General features: G+C 34.9%; 1 protein-coding gene across 1 annotated transcript in view; it reads right to left on the reverse strand.

Moving 5' to 3' along the window:
- LOC136030303 (ubiquitin carboxyl-terminal hydrolase 48-like) overlaps positions 1–13,817 on the reverse strand; it is a 250,597-nt gene that overhangs the window by 25,657 nt on the left and 211,123 nt on the right. The window contains exons 19-20 of the mRNA XM_065709189.1: positions 8,045–8,215; positions 7,160–7,285 (exon numbers count right to left, since the gene is read on the reverse strand). Coding sequence (XP_065565261.1) covers positions 7,160–7,285; positions 8,045–8,215 — 297 coding nt within the window. The remainder of the gene's footprint in view (positions 1–7,159; positions 7,286–8,044; positions 8,216–13,817) is intronic.

Raw genomic sequence — 13,817 nt, forward strand, 5'->3', positions numbered from 1 at the left:
TAACTTAAAAATAGCTTACGTAACGAACTTTTGTATTCTCATGTTTTAATTACATATATGAGGGGGTTCACCCCCTCGTCAGTACCTCGCTCTTTAAACTAAAGGTTAAATTTTGTCCCAGTTTCATAAGAATGACCTCTGAATCACAAAAGCCGTAGAATAAATAGTTGAAATTACTAAAAAGACTTTAGCATAAAGAGTGAGGTATTAGGAGGAGGTGAGCCCATCATATATGTAATAATTTCTGTTCGGTTTAAGTTTTAATGCTTCTCCTTACTTTCAGTTGAGAAAACTTTTTCATATTTATTTTTTCATTGTTTTTTTTTTTTATAATACTAGAAAATCCTGCGCTCCCTTCATGAAAATTTTCTTCCTCCATGACAAATTCCTCCAAGGAAAGTTTCCCCAACATATCCCCCTCTTCTCAACCCCCCAACCTAAAAATCCCCTGAAAACGTCTGTACGCTTCCAAATAACCATTACTATATGTAAGCACTGGTTTTTTCACTACGCTGAATAAAATGGCTATCTCAGAATTTTGATCCGGTGACTCTGGGAAAATAATTAGCGTGGGAGGGGGTCTAGGTGCCCTCCAATTTTTTTGTTCACTTAAAAAGGGCACTAGAACTTTTTATTTCCGTTAGAATGAGCCCTCTCGCAAGATTCTAGGACCACTGGGTCGATACGATCATCCCTGGGAAAAAAAAACAAAAAAAAACGAATAAACACGCATCCGTGATCTGCCTTCTGGCAAAAGACATAGAACCTAGACATAGGACATAGACATAGACAGACATTAAAACAAAATTTGCATATTAATTTTTTTTTGGTTAAAAGGCTTTCTAATAGTTTTAATCGGAAGATTTTGAGAAAAAAGAAGCGGGGGAGGAGGCCTAGGTGCCCTCCAATTTTTCGATTATTTAAAAAGGCAACTATAACTTTTAGTTTCTTACGAACGTTTTCATTAGTAAAAAATATACATAACTTACGAATTAACTTACGTAACGAACCTTCTATATTCGTATGTTTTTCTTGCGTATATGAGGGGTGCAACCCCTCGTTGATACCTCGGTCTTTACACTAAAGCATAAATTTTGTCCCAATTCCTCAAGAATGACCTCTGAATCACAAAGGCCATAGAATAAATAGTTGAAATTACTAAAAACACCTTAGCGTAAAGAATGAGGTATTACGAGGAGGTAAACCCCTCATATGCGTAATAATTTCTGTTCGTTTCAAGTTTTCATGCTGCTCCTTACTTTCAGTAGAAAAAAACTTTTCACGTTTATTTTTTCATTGTTTTTTCAAATAATGGCTAGAAAATCCTGCGCCTCCTTCATTGAAATTCTATTCCTTCATGAGAAGTTCCTCCGTGGAAATATCCTACCACATAACCCTCCCCCTCAACTCTCTCCCCTAAACCCCAAAAATCCCCCTGAAAACGTCTGTACACTTCCCAGGAGCCATTACTATATATAAACACAGGTCAAAGTTTGTAACTTGCAGCCCCTCCCACGGGGACTGCGGGGGAGTAAGTCGTCCCCAAAGACATAGTTATTAGGTTATTCGACTATAGTGAATAAAATGGCTATCTCAGAATTTTGATCCGGTGACTTTGGATAAAAAAATGAGCGTGGGAGGGGCCTAGGGGCCCTCCGATTTCTTCGGTCACTTAAAAAGGGGACTAAAACTTTTGATTTCCGTTAAAATGAGCCCTCTTGTGACATTCTATGACGACTGAGTCGGTTCGATCACCCCCGGGAAAAAAAAACAAACAAAAAACAAAAAAACAAATAAACACGCATCTGTGATTTGTCTTCTGGCAAAAAATGTGAAATTCCACATTTTTGTAGATAGGAGCTTTAAACTTCAACAATATAGTTCTCTGATACGCTGAATCTGATGGTGTGGTTTCCGTTAAGATTGTACGACCTTTAGGGGGTGTTTCCCCCTATTTTCGAAAATGAGGCAAATTTTCTTAGGCTCGTAACTCTTTATGGGTAAAACTACAGTTCGTTACCACGAACTGTTTGATTAAATGGAAAAGAAGCAAGTTTTTTCAACTAAAAATACGGAGCAACATTATAACTTAAGAACGAGCTGAAATTATTCTGTATATGAAGGGGGCTACCGCCTCCTCAATCCCTACGCTACAGTTTCTAGTACCTTAAAAAAAGATTCTTATTCTAATTAAAAGGCCCTTGTGTTTCACGAATCTTTCTTAAAGGATTGGGACAAAAAGCCAAATTTTAGCATAAAGACCGAAATACTGAGGAGGAGGCAACCTCCTCATATATGGAATAATATCTGTTCCTTTTAAGTTTTAATGTTGGTCCTTAATTTCAGTTGAAAAACTTGCTTTTTTAATTACAGTTTTGATCGTTTTTCAAATTTTGCCAGAAATCCCTCCCCCTCGCGAGAATTTCTCCCGGAAATCCCCTGATGAAAAGTTGCTCCCGCAAAAAATTCACTCATGGAGAATTTCTGCCGCACAAATCCCCTTCCTGCAGGAAATATCCACCAGACAATACCAACCGCACTGAAAATTCCCCCAGAACATCTCCATATGAAAAATTGAATCGGCAAAAAAAGTAAGACAAATAAAAAAGCATTTCGAGTGGGAATTTTAGAAAATTCCCCCCCAAAATGTTAGTATACTTAACAATAGGAAAATTTCAATAGTTACAGCCCTTTCCCCAGGGACTGTGGGGGGTCATGTTATCCTCAAAGGTGTAAAAATTTCACTTTTCAACTATGCTGAACAAAATAGCTGTCTCAAAATTTGATCGGATGACTTAGGGAAACAAGAGGCGTAGGAGGGGGCTGGTTGCCCTCCAATTTGTTGGTCAGTTAAAAAAGACACTATAACTTTTAATTTCCGTTCGAATGAGTTCTCTCCCGATATTATAGGATCACTGGTTTGATACAATCACCCCTGGAAAAAAAGAAGCAAAAAAAAAAATAATTAACATGTATCCGTGATCTTTCTTCTGGCAAAAATACAGAAGTCCACGTATATAAAGAATCTGATAGTGCGGTTTTCATTAAAATTTCTTGACTTTTTGGCGTGTTTTCTCCTTTTTTTCGAAAATCAGGCAAATTTTCTCAGGATCGTAGTCTTTGATGGGTAACACTAAATTTAATGAGTTTTATACATTTGGAATCAGCATAAAAAGCCAATTTTTTTTATGTACCTATTGATGTTAAAATTCCGATTTTTAGAGTTTCGGTTACTATTGAACCGAGTCACTCCTTATTTACGGTTATTATATATCCCCCCTTGTATGAGTAAAATAACAAAGACTGATCATTGGGCACAGTAAAAAGTGCAAAAAACCACTATTGTACCGTGTGTTGTGCCTGTTTCTGTGGCCGTGAAAACTTAGAATCGAATCGCAGATAAAGACATTGTTTTTGTAAATAAACAAGCTTACGGGAGAGATGCCTTGTAACAAGGATTCAATAAAGGATATGGGAAATATGTGGAATTACCAGCCTCGAAACTAAAGATCATTAGTAATAATTCGATTTCTACTCTCTCGTTTCAGACACCATTTTTCTTAATTTTTTTTTTGACTGTGTTTCTGTCTCTTTTTATATGTTTGCTCGAGTCTATGTTGGGTCAAGATGTGCCGTACTTCCATGCAGGTTAGAACTGGAACTCAAAATAAAATTCGAAATCGAACCGGTTCCAATTGAAAACCAAGAGGGCATAGTTTATAGTAGGTAGAAACATGATAAATGTTTGCATAAGAGTAAATACAATTACGTGGTAATAAAATATGAAGACTAAACAGTTCAAAATAATAAATGTAATTTATTTTTAATTCATTTTCAAACTGGAAAAAAAGTAGAGTATAATCCCCCTCCCGAGAATCTATGAGTATAAGAGGGAACGAGGGGCGCAAAATAGATAGGGCTTTAATTTTTTTCATTTATGCATTTGTAATTGAGATCAAATTTATATCTGTGTTGTGCAATGCCCAATTCACTTTTCACCCCTCGTTTTCACTTATGTTCATAAATTCTCGAAAAAAAATATTTTCTACTTTTTTGTCTGTTTTGAGAACGAGTTTATTTTATGTACATATATGTATTTGGGCAATTTAAATTTGTTCAACATTTGTTTGCGTTCGACGTCCGAATAATTTTTTTTTATCCTTTTTTGTAGAAATCATGGATAGGTTGCAGCTACTGCTGCAGCTATGACGTTATTTTTGAGAATACTCTCATGAAGGTAAAAATCCGGGTCAATCTAATGATTTGATACAATACAAAAATATTGTGCAAAGTGGACTTAACCGTTTTGTCTATTGAAAAGCTGACATAGTAAAGTACACCTTTTGGAATAGAAGACCACATTTTTGTATAACACGAAAGGAAAGTTGAATGACACAAAAATACTCTATAGTATATCCCTCTACCCTCACTTAAGCAGTGGATCATGCATCTTGGTCTTTCAAATTGGAAGCTATTCGAGCCAATAGCAATGACACATTGAAATGAGTAAATACATTTTTTTTAAGACAGTAAAAAAAAACTAATTGCTAATAAAATAAATATTTTGCGACGCAAAAACACAAAGAATTTGCACAGTTTTCTAAGAAAAGCTTTAATGTCAAATTTAACGACATTCTGCTCTCTCTCTCTCTCTCTCCCGGCATTTCCTGCAATTTCTTTGTCACATTCCACTAAAATTAAAGATTCGCAAAACATAATTTCAAAGTTTGACTTTTGCAACAAGACGTCAGTAGATGAAATTCATCTGACATTTCATTCACCAACCTTTCAAAACTAAGATAGAACATTTACAGAGGCAAAAAGTTGCACCTGCTTGAAACATTTTTTTTCCTCCTTGTTTTATTCTTTTTTTTTCAGGAAGCTAGTTCCCTTCAATGAATAGTTTAATATCTTAAAGAGATTTAATTACGGCAATTACTGTTTAATGACGACATCATGGAGTAAAGACTTCTTTCTCATATAAAGTTTTATATATACCCATAATTTTTCCGGCAAAGTGATATGTGAATTAGACTGATTTAACTTTAAAATCAATCAATTTAATCAACTAGGGTTGAAATAAAATTTAAAAAAGAAAGAAAAGATACAAAGGACAGAAACTAAAAAGTGTAGCGAACATTGATTCAGTTATTATATAAAAGAAGAGCTAAAAGACGGAAACAACATTACTTGAAATAGGATACAACCGAAAAACAAAGGGAAATTAAGAACAACATTTACAGAAGGTTTTAAAGACATATTTTAGAGCTACTTGACTTTTTTTTCCGTAAAGGAAGCGAAAATTATTCCCATACTGCAGAAAATTGGCAGATTACTAAAATGGATTTTGACATTCTCGAATTGTAACTCCGATGGGGTGAAGATTATAGTTCGAAAGAACCACTGAATGGGGAATCAAGTGGTATATTTCTTCCTTTTCTATCTTCTTTTTATTCTGAATAGCTTAAATTGAGTGAAAATTTCGAGGAATTGAAAATATTAAGTACATCACTGGAATAATCATGTTTGAAGACCTTTAACTATAGGTTCTGACCCCCCCCCTCTATCTTGAAAAACAAGGAAATCCGCTTTTGGGTACGAGTGGGTTGTCCCCTTTTTTCTTTTCTTTTCTGCCAAGGTTAACTGGCTACTGCAAGCTCGAAGAGAGGTGTTTAATGGGTCAAACTACTCACATCTACGTTTTTTTTTTTGCCTTTTTTTTTACAAATTCGTTTGGACAGCACTAACACCAAATATAATTCTTGACAAAAGCTGTACTTCTTGGTGTCCCCCCCTTAGAAAATTCAAATCAGGCACGAATTCCAAAAAGACAGAGCTTGGACACTAGTTCTTACTTCCCCCTTAGCTTGGTTGACATTCGACAACATCATCTAGGAGATTGTCCGATGACAAATATTCGAACCCTGTCCCTCAAAAAGGTAAGATAAGTCTTAACACAGAAATCTAAGTCTACTTCAGAAAGGGAAGTCTTGACGCAAAAAAGCAAAAGTTGGACTAAGTTCTTGATTCCCACATGGAGATCCGGCGACCTTTTTAATAATTTGAGGAGAGTTATGATTAGGTGTAAACACCAAAAAGGCACTAGGATACCTACTCTTAATTTTATTTCTTTTTGTCGAGTTTCGAAAATCTTTCTAATGCCTATCCTGAAGACCAAATTTAAGAACCCCTCATATGTCCATTTACCACAAAGGAGGGATATGGTTTTGAGACTCAAAAGCACTGCCACTAGTTCTTGCGTTTCAAACCTCTTGGTAGATAATCTGATGACTAGAGTATAGAAACCTTAGCCCCCCCCTTCCCAAGACAGTGTCCTCACACAAAAAAATAACTAGAAGGCTTACTCTTGCTTCCAATCAAATTTAGATGAGACCCAATATTGCCATCTGGTGGATCCCCTAGTAGAAATAAATAGACAATTCCGTTTTATCACCCCCCACTCCCTCGGACGGAAATATTGTGTCCGGACACCCAGAAAGCACATGTAGAAAACAAACTTCTGCTTTCCATCAAGCCTGGCTGATACCCGACAACTTCTTCTGGTAGACTTTCTGATGATAATATTATGGTCAATGCCCCCTCTCTCCCTGACTTATATGTCAGTCAAGTTCTCAGCTCAAGCTTGATATTGAAAAAAAATTTTCAAAGGCGTAATCCCGAAATTTTTACAAAAAAAAGCCAACAAAGCTCCCCTCTCTCCCCAAAAGAGAAAAACAAAACAAAAATAGACAGAGTTTAGGATTTCGAAACCCTATTTTTCATAATTGTTTCCAAGAGATGAAGAAATAAATATTACAAACTCAGATTCTCGCAGAAACAACTTGTTTCTCGAAGAGAATTAATGTACTATATGAGCCTAACACTAAATTATCCCTATGAAGTTTATTTTCTGAGCTAGGATCGATTCGCTATGTTTTATTTTTGTACTATTTACCAGGCTAGATCAATTATATTTTTTTTACGGAAAATATTATAAATAATTCAGACTTCTGGGGAATATTTCTTTTCTGTTTCACCATCCACATACCAAAAAAATTCAGTATTTCAATCTCTTACCACTACCTAGCTACTTGCCAATACTGAAATTACACACACACAAACACACACAAATTAAAACCAAAAGAATTTTATATCTTACCTTCAATATAAAAACTGTCTCAGGAGTCACTTTTAAATCAGCTAAAGTAACTGTAGTGTCTTTTAATTCTATTCCACCTAAAAAGAGCCGTTGGTCGAAAGTCGCCACTCCAAATTTGCCCATAATCTAAATAAAATCAAAATAACAGCATTAACACAAGAAACAAGAGAGAATCATGAAATAACAAAATATCACTTAGAACGGCTATATAGTCATAACCATTCTAAACAACACGAACTTGTGGATGACACTAAAGGGAAATGCTTAGTAGATATATTTTTTGAAGGATTCTGCAGAAATTCTTTTCCAAAAGTGATTTCAAATTTAATTTACCCTAATTAAAAAGAGAAAATACTAAATACAAATGTAGAAGCACCTCAAAATCCAAATCGATTAAGTCCCTAAAGTAAACAATATAAATAATTCAAAAGGAAGATATGTTACCCGTTTTAATTTAATGAAATGGTAGTAAAATCAAGAATTTTTTTTGGTTTTGTACATGAACATGAAGAAAGCGTTGATTTACATTTTAGCATGGATTCAGTTAAACTGGATTCAAATAAATTACCAAATGTCTTTTTTTAACTCATGTAGAGTGATCGCTCGAGTCTGGAAATTCTTGAGGTCTCACAGAAATCAGGGCCCAGCCTCCACTTCTTCCCTATCTGCACGACTCTGTCATATTCATAAGCTAGTAATTCAGCTAAAATATTCTACAATGGATGGTACAAGATGTTGTACTAACTAAAGGGGGAAAGACCTAGAAGAAAGTTGGAAACCACCTATTCTTGAGGTCTCAGTATCTACATGAAGCTACTCACAGAGAAAAGGTAATTGCTTTTTGATATTAGAGCTACAACGGTATAAAACAGAAGCATTTCTTACACGAACTTTGAGATCCTTTATTGTCTCTGTTGAAGATACTCGAAGTTCTTTTTCGCCTCGTGTTTTGCGATGACGTTGACTCCGTCGCTCAGCAGGACACGGAGCGTCAGCTGTACCTTGCACCTCTTCACTGGTCTCAGTTTCTTCCTTTTTTCTTCGTTTCGAACTTAACTGGAATTATAATTTGCTTTCTATTTTTGTTTAACACGAAAGACAGTTTATATAAAAAGAAGAAGAAGATAGTCCATGATAATTATCCATGGTTGTCCATAATGTTAGAAAAATTTCAGTTCCAGATATAACTTTAAAGTTGGAAATTTTTCACAGAAAACTCTCCAGAACAGCTTCTGCGTGCCAATCCCCTCGCCGTCTTATCCGTTTTTTTTCATTGATTTTGTGGGTGTATTTGTTTTTTTCTTTGTGTTTTTTATATATTTATTCTTACTCCACCATATTTACTTTAAGTATCATGTGGGTGAAAAATAAGACAAAATAAAATAAATACTTCCCAGGGGAGGGAACACAGAGAAGGGGGGAAAATTTACCAAACCACGGCTATTCAGTATTTCATTAATTAATTAACTTACAGATTTTGATACGATTAAGATGTTACATCAAGAAATATAAAACCAAACTCATATTTAATCTCAGAATTAAAAGCTGAAAACTCAACAGGATTTAGAAGCATATACTAAGAAGAAAAATGGCATATTAAAAAAGATGTAAACACACATAATAATCATATTAAAAATATATTGTTCTTCTAGCTAAAGTTAGTTTTCGCTACTATCATTCGAACAAACCCATCGTTAAAAAAAGTGCCCACTCATAAAGACCAGCAGCACAAAAACTTAGAAGCCATAGTTTCGCAACAATTATCCTAAAACAGTTAATTAAAAGGCGTCCGCATCAATCAGCTACAAACGGCGAGATAAAAGAAAAGAAATATAAAAAAATGTCCGCAATTTTTTTGGCAGTTTTGTTGTCACAGACGTATCATCATCCTTTTTTGTTCTTGCTGAAGCAATTCATTTCCCGACGAAGCAGCCGAGTGATATGACTGGCATTATTCATTTGAAGGTTGTCGCTCTTTGATTCTTTGAACATAAGAGACAGTTTCAAATTACGACACTAACGTCAAACTGATGATATAACAATCCCTTAGCCCTTTTTTGTTTGGTTTTTAGCCATTGAAAACCATAACTAACAGTCTTTAAGCGTCATCATTTATGTACTTTCAAAGACACTCATTCAGGAGGATAGAACAGGGAGGGGGAGTTTGCTTTTCAAAAAAAAAAAAAAATGAGAGAAAAGCCTAAAAAAGTGGCTCTAAATAACTCCTATCCCGGGTTTTCGCAAAGTGGAGTGGCTCATAAAAAGATGCTCACGTCATAATACTTTTAAAGTATGTTCAGTGGAAGGCGATTTGCTATAGCTTGAAATTGTCACACTTACTCTGAAAATAAACTTTTCATAGACTTCCATCTTTCTAACATTTCTTTAAAACCGAGATTAATAAAACAAATATTAACCTAACTAAAACGAACTAAATTAGCAACTATAGAAGTAATAAATAAATAACATAATAATAAAAAATAATAGAAGTAATAGACACTTTGTTTTTATTTCAATCAAATAGCTCGTGGTAACAAACTGTAAACTATTTGGCCGAGAGCGACTCGGCCAAATAGTAGCCAAAAAAAAAGTTTTGACAACAATAGATACAGCAAAGGAATTGGGCTTTATGCTGATTCCAAATATATAAAATTCATTAAATTATATATAAATTTCATAAAATTCATTTAAAATTCATGTTGCGCATTAAAAGCTACGAGCCTGAAAAGTTTGCCTGATTTTCGAAAAATCGGGAAACACTCCCAAAGAGTGAAGGAATTTCAATGAAGAATCTTACACTACATCTTTCAAGGCCCCATTTGCAAAAATGTGATATTTTATATTTTCACTCGAAGAAAGATCACGGATGCGTGCTTATTTATTTGTATTTTTTCTTAGGGTGATTGTATTGAATCAATGGTCCTAGAAGATCGGGCGAGGTCTTTTTTGGACGGCAATTAAGTTCTAGTGCCCTTTTTAAGAGACCAAAAAGATTGAGGTGTAACTAACCCCCCTCCAACGTCCTCTTTTCTCCCGAAATCATTTTTTAAAATAGTCATTTTTTTCAGCAAAGTTGAAAGGTCCAATAACTATGATCTAGGGATGACATGACCCCCTGCAGCCCCTGGACAAAGTGCTGAAGTTATGAAATTTGCCCATTGTTTTCAGATAGTATTTGTTATTGGGAAGTATACGCATTTAACAGGGAGGGGTTTCCACGGGGAGAATTTTCCGTAGGTAAGAAAGTTCCCAGAAATGAACCTTCTAGGTAAAATTTTCAACGGAAGAAATTTGTCAAAATTTCTAAATAATTTTTTTTATTGGTCATAATTTCTTTTTGACAAATCCATCTTACATGTGGAGATTCTCCGGGAGAATCGTCTGGAGGATTGTCAGCGGGGTTGGAATAGTCTGGGGTCTTTTCCACGGGAAAAAATCTCCATAGGGGAATTTCCACAGGAGAACCTTCCCACTGGGGGTGGGGTGGGGGAGAGGATATTTCAGGCATCATTTGAAAAACGATCGGATATAAACAAACAGAACAAAAAAACAAGTCTTTTTTCAAATAAAAATAAGGAGTATCATTAGAACTTAAAGCGAACAGAGACTATCCCGCATATCCTCAGTATCTAGCTCTTTACACTAAAGTTTGTATTTTTGTTCAAATTTTTCAAGAATAATTCCCGAAACACAAGAGCAGGGGATTGAGAAGAGGGCCATCCCCCTCGTATAAAAAGTAATTTCTTTTTGTTTCAGGTGTTATTGTTGCTCCTTATTTTCAGTTGAAAAACTAATTTTTTACATTTGATTATCTCTTATTAAGTAAATTTTTGTTAAAAACATAGCTGCAAACAAGAAGGACGAAAAGGGGATTCTACCGTAAGCACCTTTTGACGGTATAACGAGGTAAGTAAGACAAACATTATATATTTTTGCCTCAAAATGACACTTTTACTTCACAGAGGCTGATTCTCCCCCGGTTCCCCATCAAAAGCTCCTGACGTTGTTGGAAATAAATTAAGATATTACCAATAATAATCAAACAGTTCGTGGCAACGAACTGTAGTAAGGAGCGACCCGGCTCAATAGTAACCAAAACTCTAAAAAATGGAATTTTGATACCAATTGCTACATCAAAAGAATCGAATTTTAATGCTAATTTTAAATATATAATTTTCATCAAGTTTAGTCTTACCCATCAAAAGTTACGAGCCTGAGAAAATTTGCCTTATTTAGGAAAATAGGGGAAACCCCCCCTAAAAGTCGTAGGATCTTAACGAAAATCACACCATCAGATTCAGCGTATCAGAGAACCCTACTGTAGAAGTTTTGAGCTCCTATCTACAAAAATGTGGAATTTTGCATTTTTTTGCCAGAAGGCAGATCACGGATGCGTGTTTATTTGTTTTTTTGTTTTTTTTTCTTTTTCCCAGGGGTGATTGTATCGACCCAGTTGTCCTAGAATGTTGCAAGAGGGCTCATTCTAACGGAAATGAAAAGTTCTAGTGCCCTTTTTAAGTGACCAAAAAATTGGAGGGCACCTAGGCCCCCTCGCACGCTAATTATTTTCCCAAAGTCAACGGATGAAAATTCTGAGATAGCCATTTTATTCAGCGTAGTCGAAAAACCTTATAACTATGTCTTTGGGGACGACTTACTCACCCACAGTCCCCGTGGGAGGGGCAACAAGTTACAAACTTTGACCTGTGCTTACATATAGTAATGGTTATTGGGAAGTATACAGGCGTTTTCAGGAGGATTTTTTTGGTTTGGGGGAGGGGTTGAGACGAGGGGGATATGCTGGGGGAACTTTCCTTAGAGAATTTGTAATGGGAGAAGAAAATTTCCATGAAGGGAGAGCAGGATATAGGCTATTAGCATTATTTAAAAAAAACAATTAAAAAATAAAAGTGAAAAAGCTTTTTCAGCTGGAAGTAAGGAACAGCAATAAAACTTAAAACAAACAGAAATTATTACCCATATGAGGGGCTCACCTCCTTCTAATACCTCGCTCTTTACGCTAAAGTATTTTCAGTAATTTCAACTACTTATTCTACGGCTTTTGTGATTCAGGGGGTCATTCTTAATGAATTGGGATAAAATTTAAGCTTTAGTGTAAAGAGCGAGGTACTGACGATGGGGCGAATCCCCTCATATATGTAATAAAAACATGAGAATACAAAAGTTCTTTACGTAAGCTAATTTATAAGTTACGTAAATCTTTTACCAATAAAAAGATTCGTAAAAAATTAAAAGTTCTAGTTGCCTTTTTAATTAACCAAAAAATCGGGGGGCAACTAGGTTTCGTCCCCCGCTCTTTTTTTCTCAAAATCATTCGATCAAAATTATGAGAAAGCCATTAAGCCAAAAAAAAAAAAAAAATGCAAATTTCGTTTTGATTATTCCTCTGCGGAGAGCCAAAATCAAAACAAAACGTTCAGAAATTAAATAAAAAAAACAAGTTTTTTTAACTGAAAGTAAGGAGCGACATTAAAACTTAAAACGCACAGAAATTACTTCGTATATGAAAGAGGCTGCTTCCTCATCAACGCCCCGCTCTTTACGCTAAAGTTTTTTACTGTTTTAAAAAGAAGAATTGAGAGAAAGAGTCAAACTTTAGCGTAAAGAGCGGGGCGTTGATGAGGAAGCAGCCTCTTTCATATACGAAGTAATTTCTGTGCGTTTTAATGTCGCTCCTTACTTTCAGTTAAAAAAAACTTGTTTTTTTTACTATTTCAATTAAATGAGGAATAAACTCCACATCTATTTTCTTATCTTCATTCGTATCAGTCAATACCCATTGTAGTTTTAGTGACATAGATACAGGACGAAAGATACAGAAAGGACGAGAAAGGACGAAAGGATACATAGAAAGGACGAATAGATACAGGACCCTTATTTGGGCACTAAAACTAAAGACTATATCCAATTTGGGTCACTGACCTACTTACTGGAAGGTATACGACGCTCACCTAATTTGCATATAATTCCGAGCAGAATCAGCAAACATTCGATCTTCATTGAATAAAAGCAATGTCCAGTTATTATAATACTTAATATTTAAGTCATGACAATTATATGAATAAATGTTTTGTCTTTCGAAAATATTGTCTAGCACTAGGGTATGCAAAAAGTTGAAATAAATAAAGTTGTCATATTTTAAGCAATGATACGACAACCCTTGGTCATCCACGTCCCAATCTCCAAGGCCCTCGAATCCTCTCCCCCTCAACCTTTTGCCTCTACTTTCTTGTACTTACTTTTTCGAAGTTTAATTTTCTTTATTTTTTAACTTTATCTTTTTATATATTTTTTACTTAAAATTTTCTCAACTTTTTTTCATCTCTTAAAATTACATGAAACATATTCAAAACAAAAAATTGCTTGTGATATTTTCGAAATATGAAAAAAAAAATGAAAATACAGAAGAGAGAATAACGAGGACTCTTTTTTTCCAATACAGTGAATGAGGAAAACCTATTTGAATATTTCGGCCCTATATCTAAGGGCCATCTTCAGCAAAGAAAATAATAAACAATAACACAAAAAAAAAACCACTTACAATACAAGTTCTTGGCTAAAAACCCATTTTTTAATATAGCCTAGGCATCATTATTTCTTAACACAAAGTTCAACCAGAACTGTATGATAAAAGCTA

Source organism: Artemia franciscana, chromosome 8 (assembly GCF_032884065.1).
Source record: "Artemia franciscana chromosome 8, ASM3288406v1, whole genome shotgun sequence".
Lineage (NCBI taxonomy): Eukaryota > Metazoa > Arthropoda > Branchiopoda > Anostraca > Artemiidae > Artemia > Artemia franciscana.